Raw genomic sequence first — 26,785 nt, forward strand, 5'->3', positions numbered from 1 at the left:
CTCGCCTGGGTTTGGCGGCAGTAGCGCGGAGTATGGTGAGAGGTCAGCCTGTGGCGAACATGGCGTGCCGTGACCCAGCGGGGGATAGCGAAAAGCCAAGCGCTGCAATGCTGATGGACGGGCCAGCGTGTTTATACTGCGTACAGTAGTATCTCGACAGAGCGATTATCGCAGGACCAATTGTTCGGGGATGCTTAATATTTCTCCACCTCAATTGCGATAGCCCCATTGTCAAAACTGCAAAACAGTCACTCACCGCCCATTGTCGCTTGAGGAGAAGCGGAGAACCCTTGCGGGCTGCTTGACGATGCTCCATCGGGGCTAGATCCCTTCGAAGGGACCAGCTTCCAGATTCGCTCGCCGACGGGTCTGGATGCCGAGACAATGCAGAGCGGCACACACCCGAGTTGCATCCCACAGCCGGCAAGAGCGTAGCAATGAATCCGGGGCCGCCCGCTATGAAAATCATGATTGAGTGGGCCGTCTTGTGAGGAGGTCCGCCGCTCACTAGTACGCTAGCCACTCTCCTTAGTGTACGTAGAGCTTGTGATGGAGAAAACCCCCAATTCCTTAAATCCCAGTCACACGATCTGGGGGAAACTGCCCCGCTCACTCGGCATCCTCACCCCGCGCCACCCAGTCGCCCACTCGCCGACCGACTGGGTTCACTTCGTTGCTTCAAAACTTTGATGCTTCATCATCCCCACTGTTCAATCACCTGTTACGGTTGCGCAACGGGAGGGGAGGCAAGCCAAGACGAGACAAAGAGGAAAACGGAACGGAACCAGAAAGCGGTGTCTTTGACCTGGTCTGACAAGGGCTATTTGCAGCGGAAAAAGACGCGAAAGTGGCGTCGGATCCCCCAGATTCGGACAGTGCCAATCCGGAGAAGCAGGCAACTGAATGGACTGCAAAATGCACGGCGGCGAGCTGCTGATCCCTGAACCGGCCGACAAAGCGCAGATCCCTGGCCTTTTGTTGGACAGGCACGAAGCCGGGGACGGCCATGACGCTAGACAGGCTTGGCCGACAACGGTTGCTAGCGGCAAACCAATTCACCAGGAGGAGCGGCAAGAACAGGACGAGTCGTTCGAGTCTGTGGCACTGCAGGCTGCAGCTAGCCAAGGGCTTGACAGTGGTGAGCATGTGCTGCTAGCTCACAGCTCCGGTATGTCAAATGTTCGTGATTTCCCCTGGTTCTATTGTTCGCGATCGGCTCCCTCTTCCACCCTCTTCCCGTCAGTCTGTTTCTCAATCTCATTTTGTTGCTGCGGATACCTCATTCCGCATCACAGCTGGAGATCAAAGATTGAGGCCTAAAACTACCTGCCCGTCTCCTCTCCCGCCATTTTGCATCTCCTTCCCCTTCCCATCGAGACAAGCACTCGACTCCACCTCTTGGGTGCGTGAGGCTGCACAAGTCCTTGTCAGTTGCTGGGCTTCCCAGTCGATGCGGGGATCGCTAACTCTTGGTAGGCCTAGGCGAACCAGGCCTGCTTGGCCAGGACATCATACCACCTGAAGGGCTAGTCACCCCGCACCTACAGCGCCATCTCCAAGCTCCCGCCCCGGGAGCGGCCTATATAAGCTCGGCGCCCTTGCCAGTGTCACGCGTAGCTAGCGGTGGCGATCACGAATCGCCTGCCGTTCCCCTAGGCCAGACACCCTCAACCATGATTTTCTCCGACTTGTACAAGTCGCCGAGGTCACCCCTCAGCAAGCTCCGCAATTCCTTCCCACACGCCGTCCCTCCGCCACCAGACCTCGATGCCGACCTTGTAAGCAGGGACAAGGCCAAGCAAAAAGAGGCCGTGAGGCGGTACCTAGCGGAAAAGATTCGCAACGACTGGGAGTTTGTGTGGCCACCACTGGCAGCTTCACCCACTGCGCCTGCGAACGAATCGCCAGACAGAGATGGCGCGACACCTTCGAACTGCCCTACGACCTCGGCTCAGGATGTAACTGAAAACGGCAACCCAGACGTGGCCTCGGTGCCAATGGCAGAAGACGATGACGTCCCAAGGGATGCTGGGGAGGAAGCGGATTCCGAGTCGGACGCAGAGTCGGTGTACAGCACCATATCAGAGGACCCTGTGCACTTTCGCCCACGTGCAGAATGGGCCTCGGATCTGTCAGACGACGAGGAAGAACCCCACGTCGTACCATCCCCCTTCCGATTTGCCAATCCCGAAGCTGTTGGGAAAGCTGTCCGCGCATCTATTGAGACTAAGCGTACCCGCCGGCGCAGAGCTCTGCGTCAGGAGGCGACATGGAATCAGGGGCTGGCGTGCTTCGAAGCGCGCCGCAACGCCTGGACAGGCGCCAGAACAGTGCGCGTGAAGCCGAAGCCGCCAACGCCCGTCTCGCCAACCTCCACTCGCCGGATATTCTGGCGGCATCACCGTACCGAGTCTTCTGCCTCCCACAGCGCCGGTACCTTCTCGGGTTCGCCGCCCGCTCCAACCTCACCTCTGCGAGCGACGGCGACCCGCAGTTCGCAACAAACCGATACATCATCGGAGCACGACTCGGCAAAGAGTGGGGGAGGCGTACAAAGAACAGCGTCTCAAGACTCGACGAGCCCTCCATCCCCCTACCCGGTGGAGACCCTCCTCCCCGTCCCACCTCCACTCCTACCCCCTCAGAACCCGATGCGCGCCTCTGTCACCCCTTCCATCTACGCCTCGCTCTACGACAAAGTCGTTGTACAAAGCCTGCAGCCTTCCTGTCCCGTAAATTTGTCCGACATGCTGCGCGCCTGCGTTGTTGGCTGGAAGCGCGACGGCGAATGGCCGCCCAAGTCTAGCTACCCGGCGCCGGTACACATCTCCGCGCAAGCGACAGCCGCTGAATTGTTGGTTATGCGCCAGCGTAAGCAACAACAGCATCAGAATTCCGTCGCGCGCAAGCAGGCCCCGACGCCGAGTGGTAACACGACGGCGGTGCCAACATCGAGGAGGTTGAGCTTGGTTGGGCTTTTGAACGGAGGAGGGGGGAATAAAGCGGCGCAGGAGGAGAAGGAGAAGAATAAGGAGGGAAAGGAAAACCACCCGTCCCACTCCCATTCACACTCGGACGAGGGGGGTGGCTCCTCCAGCAAGACGCTGTTCAGAAGGAGCTTGCAGAAAGTGTTTTCGCTGGGGCAGCATCAGCACCACCACCACCAGCCAGGCCATGGTAATATTGCTGGCGGCGTTGGCGCAAATGGGGATGCTACCACCCCGCTTTCACCCACCTCGCCTTCTACCAAGGAGGTTAATGCTGCTGGGTGAGAGACAAGATGGGGGAGACTGGTGGCAACGATGATGATGAGTTGTGTTGATATCTTGGACTTGTGATATATACGCGTGCCGCTCTTCCTTTTACTTTTCTTCTTCTTTTGCTTTATCGGTTTCTCCCAAGGTTGATAGGTTGTGTTTTTTTGTCTTTTTGTCTTTTGCTTGCTATTGTTGGTTCTGATGGTAAAGGGACACGTACCGCTTGATACCCCGGTCGTTTTGGTTCTGGTGGAAGGGAGGCTGTAATCGATGATCCCAAGGCGGGAGATGGCGTCCAAAGTGGTGCAGTGGGACGGGAAATCAATATTATCACCGTTGGATGGTCGCGTGTCTCGACTCCCGTACTGCTACGCAGTGATGCTTTTGGACTTGCAACGAAGACAACAACATCCATATATAATGCGGAAGCGGATATTATAATTTCCCATACCAATCGTGCATATCCAAGCAGCTATCCGTTCTTGACTAACTCCTAGACCATCAACCATTCTGATTGTACTCCGTGCTTCGCGCCGTGGGTTCTACCATGCCGCGCCATATGATGCTCTTACCAATTGTCTTTCCCAGGAAGCAAAAAATAACATGATGCCCGCTGCCCGTCATCCATGTATAATGCACTACATATCTTCTGTTCATCCCCCTTCCACACCACCCCATCCCCCATCCCGATTACATCCCCGTCACCCTCATCGCAGCATATCCCACCGTGACAACCACCACGAGGGTCAGCACACTGCTCGGCACGCCACAGCTGATAAAGTGTTTGACCTGCAGATACCTCTGGCCGGCCGGGTCTTCCTTCATGATGGCGGCTAATAGACACCAGTCAGCATTCGATCATACAAATACAGATGGGAGTTGGATCAGAGAGAAATTGCGGAGGGGACTCACTCATGTTGGGGAACCCGCTCGTCGGCAGGGCCATCGCAGCACTGCACATCAGCACGCCCGCCATAACCAGCAAATTCGGATGCGGCTCGTCCAAGCCCTTGCCGACGTTGTAGACCAGCGGCAGGATGATCAGCGCCGCGACCGTGTGGCTGATAAACGTGGCAATGACGAGGATCAAGGACGAGAACACGACCAGGATGGCATAGAGGCTGAAACCCTGCACGCGCTCCGTGATGGCCTCGGTGACGGTGTGCAGCAAGCCGGACGAGTTGACTGCCCGGCCCAGCGACAGGCCGCCGGCGGCCAGGATGATGATGGTCCAGGGGAAATTGTTGAAGTCCTCCTTGGTCAGGATGCCGACGCCGAAGAAGAGGACGATGGGGATGATGGCGATGACGCCCATGTCGCCAAAGACGCTCTCCAGGCTGTGCGACGCGCACCACAGGCCGATGGTGGCCAGCGTGACGAGCGTGACGTACCACTGGATGCCCGTAAAGGGGTCGCGCACTGGCCGGATGGGCACGATGACGGTACCCTTGCCCGGTTGGAAGGCTAATAGTAGGAGGATCCATATCATGATGAGGGAGATGATGCCGACGGGGATGACGATGAAGAACCACTGGCCCCACGTCGGCGGAGGCTCCATGATGCCGATAGCGACAACATTTTGCGGCGACGCAATGGGCGAGAGCATGCCGCCGATGTTGGAGGCGAGGGCGATGCCGATAATGACGGCCTTGGACATGTTGGAGCCGGACGAGAGATTGCGGAGCATGGGCTGTGGCGTTGTCAGTCTCGGTTGTCCTCATTCGGAGGGGCTTTGCCGTGTTCTTCTTACCTCGATGATGCCAAAGCAGAGGACTGGCGCAGCAACGTTGCTTATCAACATGCTTGCTACCGCAGCCACTGCCATGTTTGCGATGAGGACAGTCCTTGGCTGCGTCCCGGCCTTGCTGAGGACGAACGTGGCGATCCTCTTATCGATGTTGCATTTTGACAGGGCCGCTGCCAGAGTGAAGCCGCCGAGCAGCAACATGATGACGGGCGTCCACATGGCGGCGAAGACGGCGGTTGTGGCATCTTTGGCGCCTAGTCTGGTGTGCGGCTTGTCCTTGGAGCGGAAGACCTCCAGGACGACGCAGAGGAACGGGATGGTGAGCGAAGTCACAAACAGCGGAAGTGCCTCGGTGGCCCAGAGCAAGCTGACTAGCACAAGCAGGGCCAGACAATTCTGCTGCTCGGGCTTCTCCATGATGGGGATGTACAGGAGCACAAAAAATAGGGCGACAATGACAACGAGCGAGAACGTGGCCGAGTTGAAGAGCCAGGTCGGGCAAGTGAAGCTGCCCAGCGGCGTCGATATTACCTTGGTCGGCAGCACAAGCTCATCATCACCTTGAAGCCGGGTCTTTTGAGGGTCCGTGTCTCGTCCAAGGAGAGTGTGGCCCAAGCTGGCAGCCTCGGCTCGCCGTTCCATGCCAATCAAGTCTCGCCAGACGGTATTACGCTCCCACACGACGTGCTCTCTCAGATGGGATCTCAAGTCTCGGATCGCTGAATCCGCATCACCGTTTGTGACGATGGCGGTGTAAGCTTCCACGATCTTGGAGATCTGTTCTTCCAAGACCTTTGTGGTACCGGGGCGGAAGGGGTAGGCCGTCTCGACGAAGGAGTCCATGTATTTGGGCCGTAGCCGGCGGTCAATGATCTTGTCGAACTTTTTGAGGACCTTGCTGAAGCCGGTCCGGTTCAGTTGGATGTAAGACTTGAGCTCGCAGAGCTGGACATAGATATTGATCATCCTCTTTTTCAGCATGATGCCCGACGAGAACAGGACAGCTTGCTCAGCGTAGTCGTCGTAGGTCGTGCTATACCTACGTAGCGACCGTGTGAGATCTGTCGATGCCGTCATGTCGGTCGACGCCATCATTGAGTTCGGGATCCTGCGTCTGCCGAAGCTGGACCTCCGCCTCTTGCTCGTCAGACCGGTTGCCTCGTCCCCTTCATCGTCGCTGTCCTCGTCCATGCCGTCTTCTGTCGAGTTCCTACTTCGAGCGCTCTGGCTTCGGAAATGCCCAGAGCGCGGCCTTTCGCTAGACCGGGTGGGTGGACGAGGTTCCTCAGCGACGCCGGATTCTTCCTCGAATGTAGCAACATCATTGAGAAGCAATTCGACCTCATCAGACAGCTCTTTCTCCTTGAGCGAATAGAAAGACGATATCTTCTCCAACTCTACGTCAAGAGCGCGGCTGAAGATGGCCTCGGGGTCATCATTCTGGATCAGCGGCCGCGACTCTGCGTCGCCTGGAGGTAGATGGATGGCCTTTTCGAGCTGGTATATGCTGCAAGGCTTATTGTCAGTGCGATGGTTAACGGGCAGAGAAGGCGCAAGGTACGTACAGCTTCTTGAGATTGCTGTATGCGATGTAGTGATTGCTCCAGTCCGGGACGGCATTGAACTGGATGCTGTGGGAGAACTTCATCTCGTCCTGCTCCTCAAGCCACCGGCGCTTCTCGGCCCGCTTGATGTCGTACGTGCGCTGACGCTCGTGGGCTGCGTCGATGTACTTTTGCGCGGCGGTCGGGTACTCTACGAGCTCGAATTCCTCGGGCAGGTTGTCGGACGTTGGACGGCGTGTGCTCCCTCCCCTGTCGCGAAGGTCTGAGGGGGCTTGTCGGGGCGATGCGGGTAGTCGCTGCGCTTGGAGACCTGCCGACCGGCCAGAGGAGGGGTTCTGGGGAACGGCTGGCGGTGTAATGTTGAACGTGTCTGCCGCGAGGGCAAAACGAGGCCGAAAACCGATCACACCAACACGTTCGTCATGTGGGAGGGAGAAAGGGTGCACGACGCCAATGGTTTATCAACGTGCTTGAAAGCGCCTCGCTAATGCGAGTCAGGCTCCACTAGGGCCGGGGCCATGTCAGGATGTGGCAGCCTGGAACGCAGCAGGCCCTCTCGGCATTTGGGGGGGCCCCTGGGCTCTGCGGCCCAGTTCCCAATCCCCTGGAGCGTCCAATTAAGTTCGGCCCGAGCGGACACGCCCGTTGCAATCGGATATGGGACGCCCGTTGCTTCACACGTTGCTTCGTAGTGTACATGCGGAGCAGAAGTGAAGTCTATTAATATTTGCAAAGGCTGACATCCTCTCGATGGGCGGTCTTGTGACTTGAAGGAAAGGCATTAGTATTACGCAATGGCGTGCTTCTGAAATATCTTGGTACAACCCTTGGTGCTTGGCTGACCGGGCATTGCTTGAGGCATGGTTGGCATTGGTCAGGGCGATAGCTTCTACACCACAAATGTTAGTTTTGGGTGCTGTGTTTGAAGGCGAAGAGCGAGTTCGTAATCAGCTGGCAGATAGGCACCTTAGGGACAGTACAGTACCTGCAGGACTGCCTTGCTGAAATGAGAGGCGGGAACCTTGACGGCCCGCTGCCTTGCGTCGGACTAGGCCGGCCACACAGGACTGTGCAGTGCCTGTAAGCGTGGAGGTGGCTGCTACATAGCCTGGGACGAAAGTATGTGATTCCGTTCAACACATGAACGCAGCAATGCTAGTTGCCCACAAGATGGACGTGTATTGTTGGATAACTACTCCGTATGCCAGTTTTACAGTATCTACGGGAATGGATAAAGTGCTGCGAAATGCATTTCGGGGTTCCGAGGCCACAATCTTCGAACCCGACATCATATGACCTATCTACGTGTAGTTTGGAAGGCAACTAGTTAACAGGGCGACGTTCCACAAACCTGTTGGCACTGTTGAGAGCCAAGTAAAAGTCCTCGTGAGCAGCAGGCGACAGGTCACGCTGGCAAGGGAAGTAACCCTAACCCTCATTAGCATCTTAAACAGCCGGCAGCCGTCGCGCCCAACCACCAATGCCGTCATGTGCATCGGCCGAGGGCGTGCATGGGCTTCATCTTGGATGCCACCTTCGACCTTCAACCAACGTGGCTATACCACTCTCTTCCCTGCTGGGCTGATTCCCGTGCATAGGCTTCTGGACAGTTCCTGATGTACCAATAACTTGCGCCGGGCGCACAGCAACCAACGAGCTGGCGGCCGCCATGCTCTCCGCATTCACGGCTCGACCCATCATCGAGCTCAAGCAACGGGATAAGTCCAAGATCGAGTCCGTCCTCGCAGACGGTACGTCTTTTCCCCGCATCATTCATATTAGCACCGACTAAGAAATGCATGCAGGTGACCGGGTTCTGGTTGGTCTTAACACCGGTTCACTGCGAGTCTACCGGGTCAACGAAACCCCAGCTTCGTCCGACGGCAAGCCTGCGAACGGCACTTCCGCCCAGCCCGATGCCGACGTCTCCGGTTCTCCCGCAACGGCCTTACAGGATGGACAGTCAGTACCCAAGCCGCAGGGAAGCAAGCCGACGGATCTTCTCCGAGAGGTCGAGAAGTTCTCAACACGCGCCATTGAGCAGCTTGCGATAATCAAGGAGGCTGACACGCTCGTGTCTCTCTCCAACTACGCCGTTTCCCTGCACAACTGGAAGACCTTCGAGCCCATCGAGGCGCCTCTCCCACGCACCAAGAATGCCTCCACCTTTGCCGTGACAAGCAACGTCGTCGAGGACCCCGCGACCGGCGTTCCCGGGATCGTCTCGCGGCTTGCGGTCTCAGTAAAGCGCCGGCTCTTGCTGTGGTCGTGGCACGAGAGTGAACTGTCGCAAGATGTCGCCGAAATCGTCCTCGCCGAGTCTATCCGGTCAATCACCTGGGCGAATGCAACCAAGGTGGTTTGCGGCATGAACAGCGGATACGTCATTGTCGACGTCGAGACGGCTAGTGTTGAGGATATTGTCGGGCCAGGGGCTATTGGCGGCGCGGCAGGTGGTCAGGGGCGCTTTGGGGCCGTCAGCGCCGCCGGCATGGGGTACATGGGTCTTGGAGGGTACATGCCGAAGCCCTTGTCGGCCAAGCTCGCTGATGGGGAGTTGCTGCTTGCCAAGGACATCAATACGTTGTTCATCAATGACTCGGGCAAGGCTCTCGAGAAACGCCAGATTCCATGGCAAGCAGCACCGGACGAAATCGGGTATAGCTACCCATACATACTGGCGCTACAACCGCCAGCGAAGGGGAGCTTGGAAGTGCGAAACCCTGATACGCTCAGTCTGTTGCAGACCGTTAGCCTTCCTGGTGCCGCCTCTCTTCACTTCCTACCGCCCACTGGCAGTCTAGCACATGCCGGGAAGGGTTTCCACGTCTCGAGTGACAGGGTGGTATGGAAGATGGACGCCACTGACTATGATTCCCAAGTCGATGAGCTTGTCAAGAGCGGTAAACTTGACGAAGCGATCAGCATCCTAGGTATGCTTGAGGATGCTTTGCTGAAGGACAAGGCGGGGACGATGCGCGAGATTAAAATGCAGAAGGCGGAGCTGTTATTTCGCCAAAAGAAGTATCGCGAGTCGATGGATCTATTCAGCGAGGAACAAGTGGATGCCCCGCCAGAGAGAGTACTAAAACTGTTTCCTAAGATCATTGCCGGCGAACTGTCAGGAGTCGAAGAGGAGAAGCACGACGAATCAGAGCAAGAGAGCTCTACTGGAAACGGGAACGGTGAACACGAAGCGAAGGCGGACGCCGCCGCGGCGGCGGAAGTTGCGTCGCCTCAAAGGGCAGGAGGGTTCGCTAAGTATCTCATGGGCGCCCGGAAACTCAACCCTGAAACTGCGTCTATTGCCTCGTCCAAGAAAACCATGGACGACGATGCGGCGAGTATCAAAGGCAAGTCAGGGGATGAGCAATCAGACAAGGATAAAGACCTGATGGCCGCCGTCTTGGAGCTCAACAGCTATCTCGCCGGAGCCAGAGCAAGGCTCCAGCGGGTCATCGACCCAGCTACGGGCAAATTAAAGCCGCGGAAGTCGCAGAGCGGCTCTACTGAGGAGGCGTTCAAGAGTCTATTGCTCTCATCGATCGACGAGAGTGATGAACAACTCGAAAAGGATCTCCAGAACACCTTCAAAGTCGTCGACACGACGCTGTTCCGCGCATTTATGTATTCCCGCCCAACACTGGCTAGCTCTCTCTTCCGGATCCCCAACTTTTGCGATCCAGACGTAGTAAACGAGCGGCTAGTCGAGCACAACCGCTTCAACGAGCTGGTCGACTTCTTTTACGGCAAGAAACTCCATCGCCAAGCTCTCAGTCTTTTACGCAAGTTTGGCTCCCTGGACGAGCCTGACGAGGCGGCACCTACCCTGCACGGGCCGCAGAGGACGGTTATGTACTTGCAGGGCTTGCCACCCGAGATGATCGATGTCATCCTCGAGTTCTCTGAGTGGACTCTTAGAAAGGATCCTGAGCTCGGGATGGAAGTCTTCCTAGCGGACTCGGAGAACGCGGAGACGCTGCCGAGGGACAAGGTCATGGCGTTCCTTGGGGGGATCGATATCAGTCTTGAGATACAGTATCTGGAGCATATCATCAACGAGTTGGACGACATGACACCGGACTTTCACAATCGCCTTGTGGAATTGTTTATCAGGCAGCTGACGGAAAAGGAGAAAGGAGAAGAGTGGGATCATCTGATGGAACGACTGGTACGCTTCTTGAAAGAGAGCATGCAGTACAGCCAAGGCAAGGCACGAGCGCTGATACCAAAAGACGGTGAGTTGCTTTGGTCTCCTTTCCAGGCCGGACTTTAGCTGACGATTATTGCACCTAGACCCTCCGTTTTATGAAGCACAGGCCGTCGTGTTCAGTAACATGGGCCAACACAGACAGGCGCTTATGATTTACGTATTCAAGATGAAGGACTACGCCAAAGCCGAAGAGCAAGTCAACTCCCTCCGACACGAAACACTCCTTATACTGACCATCATTACTTGCCATCAGATACTGCAACCGCATTCACAAAACACAAGACCTCGTTCCCCCTCCGACCTCCCCGCAACTCCCCGCCCACGGCACTATCACCGCTACCAACCCCCCCCAAGATGCCGACGCCGAGGAACAGCTCCCCTCCATCTACCACACCCTCCTCTCCCTCTACCTGAACCCTCCACCGGAGTACTCCCCCAACCTCGAACCGGCCCTCGACCTCCTGTCAAGGCACGGCTCCCGCCTACCCGCCACATCGACCTTGTCCCTTGTCCCCGACTCACTACCCGTCGCCCAATTGGAATCCTATTTTCGCGGCCGCATGCGCAGCGCCAACAGCGCCGTGAACGAGACGGCTGTGGTGGCCGGACTGAGGAAGACGGCGCTCTTCGCGAGCCAGTCGCTCTTGTTCCTGGGGGACGGGATCCCGGGCGGCCAGGGCGGCAGGAATCGGAGGGTGGTAATCAGTGAGGAGAGGGTCTGCGGGGTCTGTCATAAGCGGTTGGGCGGGCGGAGCGTGGTGGCCGTGTTGCCTGACAACGCGGTGGTGCATTACGGGTGTCTGAATAGGGGTGCTGGGTCAGGGGCTGCGGCATCCAGACCGATGTCGCCCCCCTCAGGGTCCGTTTCGGTCTCGAGTGGGGGCGTGGGTTCTTCGATGGCTTCGGCTTCGCAGCGCGGGGGAAGTTGGGGGAGGACGGGAGCGTAGGATGGGACGGTATGCATTTACATGAGGTCAAAGGGTTCCGATGTGGGTGGGTGGTTGGTTGGCGGCTGTATGCGATGCATAGCGTCTTGTGTTGGCTGACGATTTGTCTTCTTGCCTGGATGAGGTCCTGTCCCAATGCCGTTGGCAAACTGTATATTCTGCCTGAGGCAACGCCAGAGGAATGCCCTGTCTTTATCAAATCGACTTAATCCTCCTCCTCCTGCACTTCCTCGCCGTAGTTCTCTTCCTCTTTCTTGTCGTCGACAAGGTTGCCTCCGGCGGCTGTCGTCGCGCTCGCGTCCCGCACCTTGTCCTCTTCCATCCGAGCCGTGAGCTCCCGGTTCACTTGTTCCTGGAGGGAGATGGTGGACTGGCGGAGGGCGGCGAGGTATTTGGTCTTGCTCTCGACGGTGGTGCTGACCGGGGGGGTTGTGAGCGGAAGAGAGATGGCGAAGGGCGGGTTGGTGGTTGAGGTGTAGGTTGCTGAGAGAGGGGTTTGAGTGGCCATTTTGTGAATAGGGAGAGTGAGTGTTGTTGAGATTTGAGAAGTGGTAATTACTCTCGAGACGGGTGATGCTATGGAAGCCTTGCGATGCCGATGTCCCGAGCCCAATAAAGTGCCCCGCGAGGCTATGTGAGTAGGCTGCGGGGTCGGATACGGCCCCTCTCTCCGGTTTGTCGGGTCAACGGTGGCGTTACCGTGTCCTGCAAGCCAAGCCAAGCTTGGGGTACTGTACGCCCCGAACATGCCCGTCTGTCCGCTCAAAGCGTTCAGCCAGCCGCATTTCTGATCCTGCAACCTCAAATGCATGCTTTTCCCGCGATACCTGGCGATCCCTCGTCCCCACAGATAACCCCCCACCCCGGGACTACCGTGCGCCGCCGACTGTTTCTAGCTGTCGCAAAACTTTTGATACCTCTACACTAAGGAATACATCATTACAGTACATTCTCCTGGGGCATTGACCTGTTGACCAGGTTCTTGCTCGTCGCAGACGTCGAGTTCTGGACAGCCAAAATGTGACACGTTCCTTCATCATCCAGCACAGCACAACTTCCATGCAGCCAGCACGACCCACCCCGAGGGCTCCGGGGAGCTTCTCGCCCCTTTCCGCCAGCAATTCGCCAAGCGCGGCGGACCTGTCACGCCCGAGGCCGAAACGACAGGACTCGCTACCGAACGAGGAACCAGCTCCCTTGAATGTCATTAAGACACGAGTCCAGCAGGGAGCGGTTGCGCCGTCGCCAACACCCATCTACACCAGCTTCACATCCCCCAGCACCAACAGCCTGCAGAACTTCTCGCGCCCTACACTGTCGACCGCCGTCACCGCTGCCCGGTCGGTCGCCGGAGCGCACTCACCGAACGATACCCTCCCGCGCAATGGCCCTTCTCCCCTAACACTCCCGCCAGCGACGACGTCCCCTGCCACCCCGACATTCGCGAGCCGAGTGGGCCACTCGCGCAAGCATTCACAGAACGCCGGCCTGTTCGAGCCCACACTGCCGTCGACGAGCACGTCCAATCTCTCGCAGATCGGTCTGGCGCAGCCGTCGCCGAAGACCGGCCCGGTACCACATCGAGAGATGTCGGCCAGCCATATCGCCGCGCAGGCAGCGGTAATGCAGCATCAGAACCAACAGGCGCAACAACAGAACAACCAGCACTCGCGCCAACGATCGCAGACGGCGCCGGCCCAGGGGGCGGAATACGAACAGTCCCCCAAGCGTGGGAGCGGTGGATCAATGAACCCCCCGATGCTGAGCCTGACGGAAGCGAGCGGGCCTCGAGATAACGCGTTTGGCGGTCAATCCTACCACAATGGACTTCTTGGCAACCACATTACCGCTGCGACGACGGCAGCCAACATCGTGTTTCCGAGATCAACACAGACATCGCCTGGCCTGCCGACGCAACAAGCATTACCGCCTCAAGCCCCACCGCCTCCGCCTCCGGCGTCCGAGAAACCTACTAAGCCTGAGAAGTCCAAGGTGAAGCTCTTCTCGCGACCGGGCAAGATTGTCGGCAAAAGCGACGCAAAGGACAAACCGTTGCCGAGCCCGGGCAAAGTAGTCGGGCATGCGTTCGCCAACCTGCAGCGGGCCAATTTCAGCACGACCAGCCTCGACTCTACGTCTCAGGCATTCTATAGTCTGCCAAACTCGTCATCCGCGACGATACGACCTGTCGACATGCCTACGGAGAGAGAGGGAAAAGAGAAGGAGAAGAAGCACCACTTCTTCCCGCGCCAGAAGCACAAACTCAAGGACGAATATCACCTCCCACTCTCCTCAGCCAACAGCAATTCCAGGCCGACCGATCCAAGCGCGCCTAGTAGTCTCTACAGCTTCAACCTGCCGCAGAGTCCTGGACCCAATAGTACCGGCTTCAAGTCCGGTCTGGACTTGCGCCACGGGGGGCGCGCCCTGCGGGAGAAGAAGAAAGAGGAGAAGGTGTTCGATGAAGCGTCGACTTCTGGAATGGGAAGCGAATGGCCCGCTACGAGCAGCGTCACTTCTGGGTCGGCCTCGCTAGGTCCCTCTCTCTACATGAACGAGCCGTTCGATAGCCACAAGTATGGCTTGCATAACATGACACATGACGATGCCTGGCCTTTTCTGAAGGCCAAGTTGCTGGTCGTCTTCGAGGCCGAGGATCTTCGACTGCCCGTGGAGGACTTGAACCGCGTCGTCACCATGCATATTCAATATTGTCTGGCCCGGCGTAGTCCGAATATCATCGTGGATGACCTGAGAGAGCTGTTGGCGACGGGATTCTCAAGTCTCGACCAGACCCTCCGCAAGACCCCCGAAGACCAGCTGATTCCATCCCTTGTCGAGTTATGGATTTTTACTTTTACGGGGATCCTGCCGTACATGCAGGCCGTCTTCTTACCGCTTGACCTTGAATTCGCGGGCCATGGGCCGCTCATGTCTCCGGAGCAAGCCCGCGACTTCTGGGGTGGCATCCCGGCGGCGGCATCAACAGCCGACCCGTCTTCCACGCAAGGCACCGGACGCAGCCAGAGTATCAGTGTTTCCCCCGCCTCGTCAGTCCTCGAAGTCCGCCGCTTCGTCCTCCTCTCCTTCCGGGACATCGTCATCCTCCCTCGTTACGAGACGCTCAAAACCATGTTCTCGCGCCTCTCCCTTGAGTTCCTCCCGCAGTCCCTCGCCTCCATGGCGCTCGCCTCCCCCCCGCTCCCAATCCCTTCCCCAGGCTTCCACAACCAGGGCATGAACCTCAACCAACAAATTCTCTCGGGCTCCCCCTCCGATCCTTATACCTCCAGCAGCCTCCCAACCGCCTTTGGCCCTCGCCCACCAACCGCGGCATCCCTCGACCTTTCTACGGCCAGCTACAACAGCACCAGCACTACCCTCCTGGGCGACAACAGCACGGGAAGCGGCAACCGCAGCCGCGCGATAAGCAATGTCAGCTTCGGAAGCGACAGCGCCGCGCACCCCCCCACCCGCCCGTTCACCCCGAGCAGTTTACACACCATCTCGGGAGTCGGGGGCAGCGGCGGTAACAACAACATGATGCCGGCGCTCACCACCGTCCCCACAAACAATTCCTACCCCGGCGCCGGCACCACTGCCACAAGCACAGCAGCGGCAAGCAACAGCCTGCTGCGCGACCAAAACGTCGAGGACTCGAAGCAGGTCACCGAGATGGTCGGCCGCATGCTGCAGTGCATGAGCGTGCTCGCCTCGGTCGGGGTGGCTGCAGGCGGCGGTGGCGGTGGCGGCGGCGGCGGCGGAACTAGCAACGACCAGGAGGAAGGGAACAAGATGGTCGAGGAGCTGAACAAGCTGCTCAAGCTCAACTGGCTCGGCCGGGGCCGCACGGGGCGGAATAGGCGGGGGATGGTCGGCGGGCGGGTGAAGAGGGGCGGCAACCTGATGCCGCCGCCGCCGTTGCCGCCCCCGGCCATACCCCCGCCCGGCGCCTCGTCTTCGTTTACTACTTCTTCTCTGCCTTCGGGCTGGGGCGCGGTGGGGTTGGGAGTGTCGTCGGGGACCGGGCCTGGAGGGGGAGGGGGGATTGGGAGTGTGAGGGAGGAAGGGATGGTGGTTTGAAACTTTTGGGTGTTTGTTTTTCTTCTTTGGGTATCCGGGTGAATTGGATGGGTGGCGTGGCGAGGTCGTTGGGTACGGGAATCTATATCTCTGCGGTGTTCTGTTTTCCTTGGTCGGATAGATGAATGGTGGGTCGATACATGGGCGCGTGCTGGACGGGAGACCTAAGACAGCGCAACAGACTGAAGCCTGAAGTCAGCAGGTCCTGGGCACAGGTGCATGTTGTACTACTGCTGACTGATGATGCAATGTGTATTCTACAGAGTGCATCATTATTGTATCTCGGCATTTTCTTGAAGTGGTAGGTGTCGCCCAACCCTCGAAATGGCGTTTTCATCGGCACTATAGGATATTTCCAACGCAGAAACTGGCCAAGCCAGGTGGTCACGCAGCCCTGGCCGAGTGATAATTGTGAGCAGGAACAGACAAGTCAGGCCGAGCACATCACAGTTCTTTGGTTGGTGCAACGAAGGGACGGCAATTAGTCTATTCATTTATTTGAACCCTAGGACGGCAAGTTGCCGAATGGATATGATTACCTAGCCAGACTGTTAGCCACTAGTTTCGTGCAGTCAATGCTCAAAAAGACGTGTGATAATTTTTGGCAATCAGACATCCAAGGAAGGTATTCTCCCTCATTTGTCCCGAGTAAGGCTCTGGTGGGACTCGAGTGGAAACTGCGAATGTAGGGGAAATTTTCATCATGCAGAGAGGGTAGAAGAGAAGAAAGAGGGTGTAACTAACCTTGTGTAGATTGTGGACGCAGTCTTCTGTGAGGTTAACAGGACCGGGAGAGCGCAGAGTTCTCCGTCGCCTTGAGCGGGTAGAAGAGACTACTAAATATACTTGAGAATTACTTTGGCAGTTCTGGAAATTTCTGCGGTTGCCTGGTTAGCGACATGGTCTCAAAAAACCAAGCAAAAACTCGAGCTCCACCGAAAAATATCGATGGGCATCTCTTCGCCGTGTCAGACAAAAATACTGGCAAGTAACAGGCCCGCTCCAGAAGGAGGAAGCCCGAGACAGACTAGCTTTCGTTCATGGTCGATTCAGTTGGGAAAAGAAGACATGGTTCAACGTTGTCATCATCCAACGGCGGGGGCGAAACAAGAGATGTGGAGATGGATGGCTTACCTCTTGCTTCCGGCTCGGCTTCAGCTCAGCTTCAGCTCAGCTCAGCTCCAAACTGACAAGGCCTTTGACCCAGCGAATCCGGCCTCGGTTCGCACACAGATCTGGGAAGACGCGCAGTCGACATATTAATACGGTTGCCACCGTCCCCCAGCGCAGACCGCACTTGCGGCGACGCGAGCGAGCCTGTTTCTGGATGTGTTGTGAAGGCGATGAGCGGAAGAAAGAAAATTCAAGCTGCAGCTGCAGCTTCGCTTGAAATACTCGACCGAATCAATCGCGATAAGAAAAATTTGGCATGAATCACCATGTGATACGTCACGTGGGATTAACGCCAGAGTGTGGAGCTGGGCCTGGAACAATCCCCAAAATAGGCCCAAAACCGGCGCGGAAAGCCGTATTGGAAATGGCGCGATTTGCATCGCTGTATCCGATTCCATGCTGCTCATCAACATTAAGCGCGAGTTTCTCGAACGGGAACGTGGGAGTTGCAAAACCCGCATCGGAGACTTGACATGGACAGCAATCCATCGCCTCTCAGGCTTCTTCTCAGAGCGCGGCCTGTGACGCCGGCTTCCAGCGATCCGTGCCCTCAGGACTCCGAGCGGGGTGCCGGCACGGATAAACCATTGAACCAGCGATTGATAAGCGTATCGCTACCCTGATATGCACATATCCGGGCTGAAAAGCTCACGCGCGCCCCGTGACTCCACACTGAATCGCTCCATCGAGGTCCAGCCTCCGTTCCGGTCAATCACCCAATCCCCCCCAATCCCCCAAAACGCAGCAGCCAAGCCAACTCTGCGACCCTTCGACGCCTCTGCACCCATCTGCAACACTCTGGGTCCCCTGATTCACTCTGACTTTCTGTGCTCCGACATGCCCTTGGAACAGGAAATCAAAACAGGCATCTCAGATAACTGCCAATTCCCTCTCTAGACACAGTCCGAACCAGAGGGTCCAGAGGTTGTTCCACAGGGGTCGTCGAGCCGGGGTCTTCTGCCCCGACAGAAAGATTTGGCGTGCCGTAACCAATTTTCAATTGTTCTTGCTCTGCTCCCACCAACCCAGTCGCTGGTTCTGGCTCCGGCTCCCAAACTTGCCAATCCCAACCCCCCGTCCGCAAACTCCACAATCCACCTCCGACCACGACACGTCGATGCCGCAGCAGCAATCGACCTCACCCTAACAACGCCCAAACGACCGCCCAACACTCACTCGCTGCTGCACCACCGCAGCGTAATATCGCGCATTGCTCTTCTCTTCGACGCAACTTCTTTGACAAGGATTTACTACCTGAGCCGTCTATCCGCGCCTGCTTTTGGGGGTGGGCGTCGCACCACCCGCGACCCGGGTTCCCGCCCGTCACCTACCCGCGACAACCGACCAGAAATATCCACATTTATCGTCGCAATCGCTTTCGCAGTTCGCCCTCGGCACGCCCAGACACCCTTCGACGAGTCGCGCGACCGGCCCTCCGGACACGCGCACTCGCGCCTGGAGCTCACCTACATAACTTTCTCGGGCCACTCTGGGGTCCCCCTCGCATCCTCGACCGACGTCCGGCTTCGCATGCGATAGCGCCGACGAGACACGGTTGATATCCACGCTGTGGATAATCGACGGCTTCGGAAATGATGACTAGTATGGCGCCGAGCTTCTCTCCGCACCCCGGCGGGATGCAGCCCCATCCAGGTGCGCCGCCGGGACACCCTATGGCGCCAGGCATGGCCCATAACCCGAGCCAGCCCGGCGCGACACCGGGAAGTATGCCGCACCAGCTCGTTGGCCACATGGGGGTATCAGGCCCTGGTCCGCAGATGAATCCCGCCGCCCTTATGGGGGGTATGCCACCTGGGGCCGGCAACCCAAATGCCCATGCCATGCAGCACTTGAACCCGGCGCAGGCCCAAATGTTTCACCACCAGCAGATGAATCAGATGAACCAGATGTGTATGTCCCACGTCTGTCCTGTACCTGCTTTTAAACCGTCGCCCGTCTCATACTAACTACCACGCCCAGACGCAAACAATCCGGCGATACAGCAGCAGATGCAGCAGCAGAGGCTCCAGATGCTTCAGCAGCAACAGCAGGCCAGGCAGGCCTTGATGAACTCGCATGCGGTATATCAGGGCATGGGAGGCACACCTATCCCCATCGCCCAGTGGAATCAGCTCAACCCTGCTGCCCAGGCCCAGGCCGCGCAAATGGCTCAACTAAGGGCCAGAATGCCGGTAGCTCACCCCCTCCATCTTCAACAGGCGCAGCTAGCTCAACAGCAACAGGGCCAACCCATGAACGTAAGACAGCCTCAATCGTATTTGTAATGCTGCGAATCGCAGCCACTGGCGTAGGTTCTGCTGATAGACTTTGCTAACGGGACGCCAGCCAATGGTCGCGCAGCAGATCGCTCTTCAGCAGCAACAGCAACAGCAGCAGATGAACCAGATGGGACAACAGGGGGGCAACCCGAACCCCGGCCAACACCAGCTGAACCCGCCACATTTGAATGTGCCACAGCAGCTCGCCGCGTTACAAGCTCAACAACAGGCCCAGCAGCAGGCCCAGCAGCAGGCCGCGCAAGCAGCACAAGCAGCACAAGCCCAGCAAGGGGCGGGACAACCTCAGCAACCGCAGCCACAGCAGCCGCAGCAACAGCCGCCAGGTCAGCCGCAGCAACAGCAGCAGCAGCAGCAGCAGCCGGGGCCGAACGGCCCGGGGTCGAACGGACCTGCTCCAACTCCAGGGCCTCCGCAGGGTCATACGCCACAGCCGAATCCACAGCAGCAACCTCAAGCACCACCCCAAACGCCGCAGACAACCCAAGCACAACAGGTGCAATTAGCAGCTCAAGCCCAGCACGCTCAGGCACAAGCACAGGCACACGCGCAAGCACAGGCACAGGCTCAAGCACAGGCACAGGCACAGGCACAGGCACAGGCACAGGCTCAGGCACAGGCTCAGGTTCAGGCTCAGGCTCAGGCACAGGCTCAAGCTCAAGCACAGCAATCAGCTAGTTTGGCGAACATGGTGCAACTCAGACGCGATGCCATGGGCTTGAGGGGCGTCTATGTGCTCAAGCTAGTGCAGTTCAATGAACACCTAAGCGGATTCCCAGTACGTTAAGGAACCTCCTCGTCCCAACGAGGCATACCTTCCCAGAAATTCACTGACTCGGTCGCAATATAGGGATACAAGGGTAAAGAGGCCCTGGACTATTGGACCGCCTTCGTCCAGCGGTTTTTCTCTCAAAAGGGCATCTATAGATATACGATTCACATGCGTGAAGGCGAGGACCAAAACCAGGACAAGCAATATGAGATCGCCTACCCCGCCCTTGCCCGATACTTCAACACACACTTCGAGTCCGGGGTTAAAACCATGCAGTTGATCATGAACAAAGGGATCACTGATCGGTCATTGCCCAACGACTGCTACATCATCGAGAACAGAAACGCGAGTTTGGCTACTTGGTTTGAGGGCGGTTCCCATGTAAGTCGCGCTTCTGCCGGATGCTGCAACAAGATACTAACCATCTTATCTAGGTTGTGGCGAACGGCATCCTTCGTGTTCAGTTTGACAGCGAGCAAAAGTTCGACCTCTTTGAGTTCCAGACGACCAGCCACGAAGAGTACATTTCCAGGCGCCTAGTGATCCAGGCTGCTCGACCAGCCCACAATTGGGTTAAGGAGTGGAACAACCTCAACCAACCAGACGGCAAGCAGTCTCCCGAAATGAGCAAGAAGAGCAAGGCGAGGCCAGCCAAATCCCCGCCTGGTCCGCCACCTGATCTCGAACTCCCTCATTCCGTCGTCAAAAGCGGTATGGGCATCACGGAAGCCGTGTATCAATTTCTCGAGGTAAATCCACACGCCTCGCCTATACTCTTCTCGTTTGACCGGACAGGTGCTGATTCTGATCTTCAGATTGTCGAGATCATGGGCCAGATGAACGACCTCTTTCGGTTTTCCCACACAAACCCCGAGTTGACGCCGTATCAGGTTCTCGACCAGTACGTCAACAACCAGATCAACCCCATGGGTCCTGGTATGAACGGTCAGCCAATGCCCCAGGGCGGGCCCAGAACGCCCGGTTTCGGTCAGTTCCCGATGGGTGCCAGCCCTGCCATGGCCAATTCGATGTTGCCGGGTTCGCCCCATATTGCCGGCAGTCCAATTCCCGGACAAATAGCGGCGCCGGTGATGCAGCTTCAGGCGAGCCAGCAAGGCACCAGCTCCAGCGGGCCGAGCGCAAACACGTCGCCCGCCCAGAACAACAAGAGAAGGAGACCGTCGACGGTGAAGGCCGAGGAGGATACACCGGCGTCCGCCCCCACCCCAGGCAATGTCGGCACCCCGCACCTTAACGGAGTCCAAGTCAAGACGAAGCAGCCTCCTACACCTAGGATGCCGAAGCGGCAAAAAACCAACACGGCCGCATGAAACCCTCTTTTTTCACCCGTCGTCTCTCTCAAGAGAGCGGTGCCGCGCGCGTTGAGGCTCCACGGCGTACTCTACTTATTACCCTGTCGGTGTCTCGGCGTTAATCTCGAAGGTCTTAATATCTGCTAATCTGTTCGGTTGGGTTCGTTACTGGGATGGGATGATTGTGCAGAGGAATGACCCGTGCATTTTTGGCTCTTCGAAAGAATCGGTGCGAAAATTGGTTGTTTTTTGCAGTGTTCTTGCTTTTCTCTTTTTTCTGCTTTCCCTGAAAAGCCAGCGAAGCATTTTTGGAATCGGACCTTACATATACCCCCGTCTATCCAGCCAACCCATATCCCATGCGCATTCAAAGTCTTTTTCGAGCGCGCACTCACGCACAAGCTCGGTGAGAAGGCGGTGGCTTCCCCTTCGTGATCCTGGCCCTGGTCTGGTCTATTTTGCGCGCTTGCGTAGCGCGAATCGGGCGGTACGGACACCCCTACATGCCTTAACTAGGCATTTGTGCTGCAGCCTGATCAACGACTTGTCGGTTTGGTGTTCTCTTTGGAAAGCATACAGACGGCGACGCTCCGCTGGTCTGGTAGATCGTGTCGAGCAACCCAGTCAGTCAATTAGCAACCCCTGGACGACTACTGTCCTGTGTGGTGGTGGGCAAGCACGGGCAGGTTCAGTCGTTGAGGGGTGGTGCCACACAACAACAGCGGCGACGAGCTGAGTCGGCGGAAGGGCTCCCCATGGGCCAGGCCGGAACACCGGGGAGTTCGGGAGCAAAGAGTTTCGAGTTTCGACTACCGGAACGGAAGAGGGGGGCTTAGATGGGGCGATCCGAAGCCCGATCAGGCTTGTGTTGCTGCACAGGTTCCGATCGGGATGAAGCAGGAGCTCTTGCGGGACACTTGAAATGAATGCACCACACTACGCCGGGGAGGGAAATGATTTAATACGACCGATAGGACTTTGGGTGGGAGGAGGTTGGTTAATGAGGGTGCTTGGATCATTGGCAAGGCAAAGCAAACAAGCAAGCAGGACAGGAAAGAAGAGATGGGGTGTTGCGGGCGGAGCGGCTTCGCTGCTGTGTTAAAATAGTTTTTACTCTTGGATTTTTTTTATGGTACCTTGGTTCTGGCCGATTGGACGTGTTGTTGGTTTCCTCTTGTCATCACCAAGGGGGGTATTTTGGTCTCTTGCCCCGTTTGCGGTTGGGTTCGGCCGAGAAGCAACGCTAAGGTACCTCTGTCTGCTCATCGTCTTGGTGTACTGGTCTGGGTTTTGGTCATTCCGGTCTCATCCTCATCACTGGGCGGTGTCACGGCGATGGCCGGTGGGAATGCGGCTTGTCCTTTATTGGCTTTGCTTTTTCTCCCTGGTTCCTGTTTTCTGTCCCATTGGTTTACTGGATCTTTGACAGCATGGTTTTTGTCTTGATTTCGTTCGTCTCTCTGTCTATCTGTCTCTCTTGGTTTTAAATATTCATTTGTCTCTGGATGCGGAATAAAAAGGGCCGGAGCCACAGGGGCAGTAAGGTGAGACGAGGCGGGACGCGTAGTTTTAGGTATTTATTGCAATAAAAGTTCACAAGCTCTTTGGCAGTTCCTAAAATGAAGGAAGTCCAGATGCTGTATTGCGAGAGCGTCTTCAGGACTGTTCATCAAGACTGTCCTACCATCTATAGCTCATACAGCACCCCCAATCACGGTCGTGATAGCAGCCTGAAATATCTAGAGGCGAGGTTGAAAAGCGATGAGTCAAGGATGCGAGGCATCCTCCAAACCCCCAAGATTCTTCTCCAGTTAAGACCCACAAATTGCATGACTTGAAGACTCGTACGAGCAACAATGACTGGATTGTGTATTCTTAGCTACGGTTTGCTGCCCGGACCCGGCAGAGTGTCCACCCAGCATTGCCAAGCCCGCATGCTGGCCCACCTGGTCCGCGACGACACCTTTTACTTGCAAGGAAGTGGGTTCTTCAACTGCCAGTGTCGCGGTCGGGATTGGGACGGAGGCGGTCAACAGCGCTGGACAAGGGAAATCTTGATTCGCGCTGGTTAGAGGTATGAGACTCTCGAAAAAAAGCCCCTAGCTAGGATGCAAGGCCGGACTTGGGGTTATCCCTGGCCCGACCCCGTGATTGTCCTAGGCCGGTACAGATGCTAGTCTGTCCCGTCTTCCCGAGTGTGTCGAGTGATCCCAAACCAAAGGCACCGCAGTCAAGAAGTAGACAAAAATATGTAGCACATGATACACAACCAGTGCCCCTCTTCCCAATGAATCACCATCTCCCAAGTCATCCCGAAGTCAATAACCGAAAACGCCGTGAACGGTCTAGGAAAAGGAAGATGGCGTCATCCCAAACACAGCAAGCAGGAAGGCAAGCGTCCTCGTTCAGGCAGTCTCGAAATCGCCAAAAGTGTTCTCGCCCGAGTAGGTGATGTAGAGGAATCTGACCCGCCAAGCGTTAGCATTTGTCTCAAGCCGCCGCAACTCGTATGGACGTACCCATCCTCATCCTTGTGTTCTTCGTAAATGCTGCTCATAAGTGCGGCCGTCGGCGGCAGGACCTCGTCGACGAAGATAAAGATGGCCTTCTCGGGGGAGAGCTTGATCCGCTTGCGGATAACGTACACGAACTGGCCGACAGTGAGGTCGGCCGGCACGAGGTACTTCTTCTTGTCGATTGTCGCGATGTCGCTCTTTTCCACCTTTTCGCAAATGACCTGATTGACGATGAATTAGCGACATGATTGCGATGTTGCGATGATTATGCGACCGGCCGGCGCGAGGGGCAGGCTCCAGTGGATGTTCAACGGGAGCGTCGAGCAGCGGCTCACCGCCCGACTGGGAGACGACTTACAGGGATGCGGTCAGTGTACTTCTGGCGGATTCGCTCGGCCTCAGCCTTGCGCTTCTCGAAGGGGTGCTCGTCCTTGAACTTGCTCCGCATCTTGATGGCGTGAAGATGATGGATAGCCGGGTACTCTAGAGATGCTTGTGCAGATGTCGGGGTAGCTCTCAGCGGTGCTGCAGATAAGCGGGTATGATGTCAGCGATGTTGTCGGCGAAGTGGAGAGCACAGCGGCAGGCCGGTAGGTCTGTGGTCGAGGCAAGATGGTTGAAATACCTTGGTTCGGGAGTGGGTGATGGATGGATGTGTTGGAGGAAGAAAGTTGACGTTGGAAGGAGTTGCGTATGGTTGCCGCCTTGTTAAACGTTGGGGGGTTTGGGCAGTTCCGGGGCCGGGCACTGGTGGAGGCGGGGCTGACCATATGACTAAAAGGAGGGAGCAGGCATTCATGGACTGGTTCGGTACGTACCACGGTGCGGATTACGGCTTGGCGCCCTCAAGGACCTTTTTGGGTGAATCAGACGGCGTGCTCACATGGCACTGTGCAGTGGCCAGGTGCTCGCTTTGCGTGCTCAGCTGGTACCGGTACTTGGCCATTCGGTGGCCATTCGGTAGCCATCGACACTAGCCGAAGCTTTGTGAATACGTCACACAGGGGTTCCAGAACCGCTCTAGTTCTATTCTTGAAGAGCGGCGAAAGGCCTCAAGCCGTTTTCTCCGATAAGATGGATGCTTAGTCTTCCCAGGACAACGTCTGTGACTCGGATTCGGATCTGCGCCCGATCGGTCCCCGCCTCCGCTCTGCAAGGGGCACCCCGCGCACCGCGATTAGAGATGTTGCGGTACGTGGGCCAGGCTTGGCCGAAGTCCCGCTTGGTTGCCGGCAAAAGCTCCTAGTTCTGAGGATCGCATCCCGAAGCTCTGGAATCTCGCAAAACATCCGATTTTGACAGCGAGATCAGCCCAGGCCGATGACCGGGCCTTTCGGGTTTCTGCCCAATTGATAGCTTAACCCTCGAACGAAGAATCCCCTCGGTGCGTTCCGGCTTGCTGTTACTCGTTCGGGAAAGTGGCCTCATATCTGCGCTTGATATCGTCTGATTCTTTGCCGAACCGGTATCGCTTCCGCCACCTGGCCCCCCCATATTTAAGATCTCGTCACGATGGCATCCAAACGGCCAGCCCTTCGTTTCTTTTCTCAGTGCAAGACTCACGGTCAATTGAGCAGTCGGGCCTCTCGGAGAGCACTAGCAAGCTTCTCCGGGTCTGCAACACCTCACCCGAATCGCGCACCGCTGAGATACTGGGGGTGGGCAGCTTTTGGTCTTCTGGTCGCTGTACCGCTATCATACAAGATGGTATTCTCTGGCCACGCTCCTGGGCTGCATGAGTTCCCGGCTTGACCGACTATGCTGACCATACGCCCCATCCTCGGCAGGCCATCGACGAACCGCTTAAAATGGACACGCTCGCAGAGCGCGACGAACAGCTCAAACGCGCGCAGGGCGTTTCCGAGCTGTCTCCTATGCGCCTCCGCATGGAGAAATTTGCTAAGGAGCAGCAGAGGGAGATTGTGCGGGCACTGGAGAAGGTTGATGGCAAGAAGTTCCAGGTTGACGAGTGGCAGCGCAAGGAGGGCGGCGGCGGCATTACCTGTGTGCTGCAAGACGGCAATGTCTTCGAGAAAGCCGGTGTCGGCGTCAGCGTCGTCTACGGCACCCTGCCAAAGCCCGCGATCCTGAAGATGCGCGCGAATCACAAGAACATCGCCGATGCCGATAACATCCCCGACAGTCTCGGGTTCTTCGCCGCCGGGCTCAGCCTCATCGTACACCCTAAGAACCCCATGGCGCCGACAGTGCACCTAAACTACAGGTACTTCGAGACGACCAAGCCGGATGGGACATCGGGTGCATGGTGGTTCGGCGGCGGCAGTGACCTGACGCCGAACTACCTCTTCGACGAGGACGCGATACAGTTCCACAAGTCGCTGAAGGACGTCTGCGACAAGCACGACAAGGAGTACTATCCGAGGTTCAAGAAGTGGTGCGACGAGTATTTCTACAACAAGCACCGCGGCGAGGCGCGCGGCATCGGTGGCATCTTCTTTGACGACCTGGACGAGACGGTCTCGGACAAGGAAAATACGTTTGCCTTCATCACGGACGCCCTCAAGTCGTTTGTGCCGACCTACATCCCAATCGTGAACAGGCGGAAAGACATGCCCTTCACAGAGCAGGAGAAGGAGTGGCAGCAGATCCGCAGGGGCAAGTACGTCGAGTTCAACCTGGTGCACGACCGCGGGACAGCGTTCGGGCTGAACACGCCCGGTGCGAGGGTAGAAAGTATCTTGATGAGCTTGCCCATGACGGCGAGCTGGAAGTACATGCATGAACCGGAACCGAATAGTAGGGAAGCTAGGCTGGTCGAGGTGTTGAAGAACCCCAAGGAGTGGGTATAGCCGGGCATGTCTCGAGCGGGTACCATGTGTATATCATACTTGTGACTAGATCCCTGTATTTAATGACTGACGGAGTAAATTTTCGCTGCCAG

General features: G+C 57.1%; 8 protein-coding genes across 8 annotated transcripts; 5 read left to right on the forward strand and 3 right to left on the reverse strand.

The window, feature by feature from the left end:
- Positions 1 to 915: 915 nt before the first annotated feature.
- Positions 916 to 3,272, forward strand: MFIFM68171_03567 (Gag1-like clamp domain-containing protein; the record flags this gene model as incomplete). Its single annotated transcript, XM_071058988.1, has 2 exons — positions 916 to 1,168; positions 1,477 to 3,272. The coding sequence occupies 2 exons, from the start codon at positions 916 to 918 to the stop codon at positions 3,270 to 3,272; spliced, it is 2,049 nt and encodes a 682-aa protein (XP_070915089.1).
- Positions 3,273 to 3,947: 675 nt separating this feature from the next.
- Positions 3,948 to 6,652, reverse strand: PHO91 (low-affinity phosphate transporter; the record flags this gene model as incomplete). Its single annotated transcript, XM_071058989.1, has 4 exons — positions 3,948 to 4,090; positions 4,170 to 4,947; positions 5,008 to 6,511; positions 6,570 to 6,652. 4 exons carry the CDS (start codon positions 6,650 to 6,652, stop codon positions 3,948 to 3,950), a joined length of 2,508 nt encoding a protein of 835 aa, XP_070915090.1.
- A 1,586-nt stretch (positions 6,653 to 8,238) lies between these two features.
- Positions 8,239 to 11,729, forward strand: VAM6 (Vacuolar morphoproteinsis protein 6; the record flags this gene model as incomplete). Its single annotated transcript, XM_071058990.1, has 4 exons — positions 8,239 to 8,320; positions 8,375 to 10,807; positions 10,866 to 10,974; positions 11,036 to 11,729. The coding sequence occupies 4 exons, from the start codon at positions 8,239 to 8,241 to the stop codon at positions 11,727 to 11,729; spliced, it is 3,318 nt and encodes a 1,105-aa protein (XP_070915091.1).
- Positions 11,730 to 11,934: 205 nt separating this feature from the next.
- On the reverse strand, positions 11,935 to 12,237 carry MFIFM68171_03570 (EKC/KEOPS complex subunit GON7; the record flags this gene model as incomplete). The annotated part of the gene is made up of 1 exon (XM_071058991.1): positions 11,935 to 12,237. One exon carries the CDS (start codon positions 12,235 to 12,237, stop codon positions 11,935 to 11,937), a length of 303 nt encoding a protein of 100 aa, XP_070915092.1.
- A 551-nt stretch (positions 12,238 to 12,788) lies between these two features.
- On the forward strand, positions 12,789 to 15,812 carry MFIFM68171_03571 (HbrB-like-domain-containing protein; the record flags this gene model as incomplete). The annotated part of the gene is made up of 1 exon (XM_071058992.1): positions 12,789 to 15,812. One exon carries the CDS (start codon positions 12,789 to 12,791, stop codon positions 15,810 to 15,812), a length of 3,024 nt encoding a protein of 1,007 aa, XP_070915093.1.
- A 2,765-nt stretch (positions 15,813 to 18,577) lies between these two features.
- Positions 18,578 to 21,385, forward strand: MFIFM68171_03572 (LIM-domain binding protein-domain-containing protein; the record flags this gene model as incomplete). The annotated part of the gene is made up of 6 exons (XM_071058993.1): positions 18,578 to 18,896; positions 18,966 to 19,243; positions 19,332 to 20,060; positions 20,133 to 20,435; positions 20,489 to 20,803; positions 20,870 to 21,385. 6 exons carry the CDS (start codon positions 18,578 to 18,580, stop codon positions 21,383 to 21,385), a joined length of 2,460 nt encoding a protein of 819 aa, XP_070915094.1.
- A 2,387-nt stretch (positions 21,386 to 23,772) lies between these two features.
- On the reverse strand, positions 23,773 to 24,331 carry ATG8 (ubiquitin-like protein atg8; the record flags this gene model as incomplete). Its single annotated transcript, XM_071058994.1, has 3 exons — positions 23,773 to 23,830; positions 23,887 to 24,104; positions 24,242 to 24,331. The coding sequence occupies 3 exons, from the start codon at positions 24,329 to 24,331 to the stop codon at positions 23,773 to 23,775; spliced, it is 366 nt and encodes a 121-aa protein (XP_070915095.1).
- Positions 24,332 to 25,395: 1,064 nt separating this feature from the next.
- Positions 25,396 to 26,693, forward strand: HEM13 (Coproporphyrinogen-III oxidase; the record flags this gene model as incomplete). The annotated part of the gene is made up of 2 exons (XM_071058995.1): positions 25,396 to 25,590; positions 25,671 to 26,693. 2 exons carry the CDS (start codon positions 25,396 to 25,398, stop codon positions 26,691 to 26,693), a joined length of 1,218 nt encoding a protein of 405 aa, XP_070915096.1.
- Positions 26,694 to 26,785: the final 92 nt, after the last annotated feature.

The sequence above is a fragment of the Madurella fahalii genome (assembly GCF_045866475.1).
Source record: "Madurella fahalii IFM 68171 DNA, scaffold_2, whole genome shotgun sequence".
Lineage (NCBI taxonomy): Eukaryota > Fungi > Ascomycota > Sordariomycetes > Sordariales > Madurella > Madurella fahalii.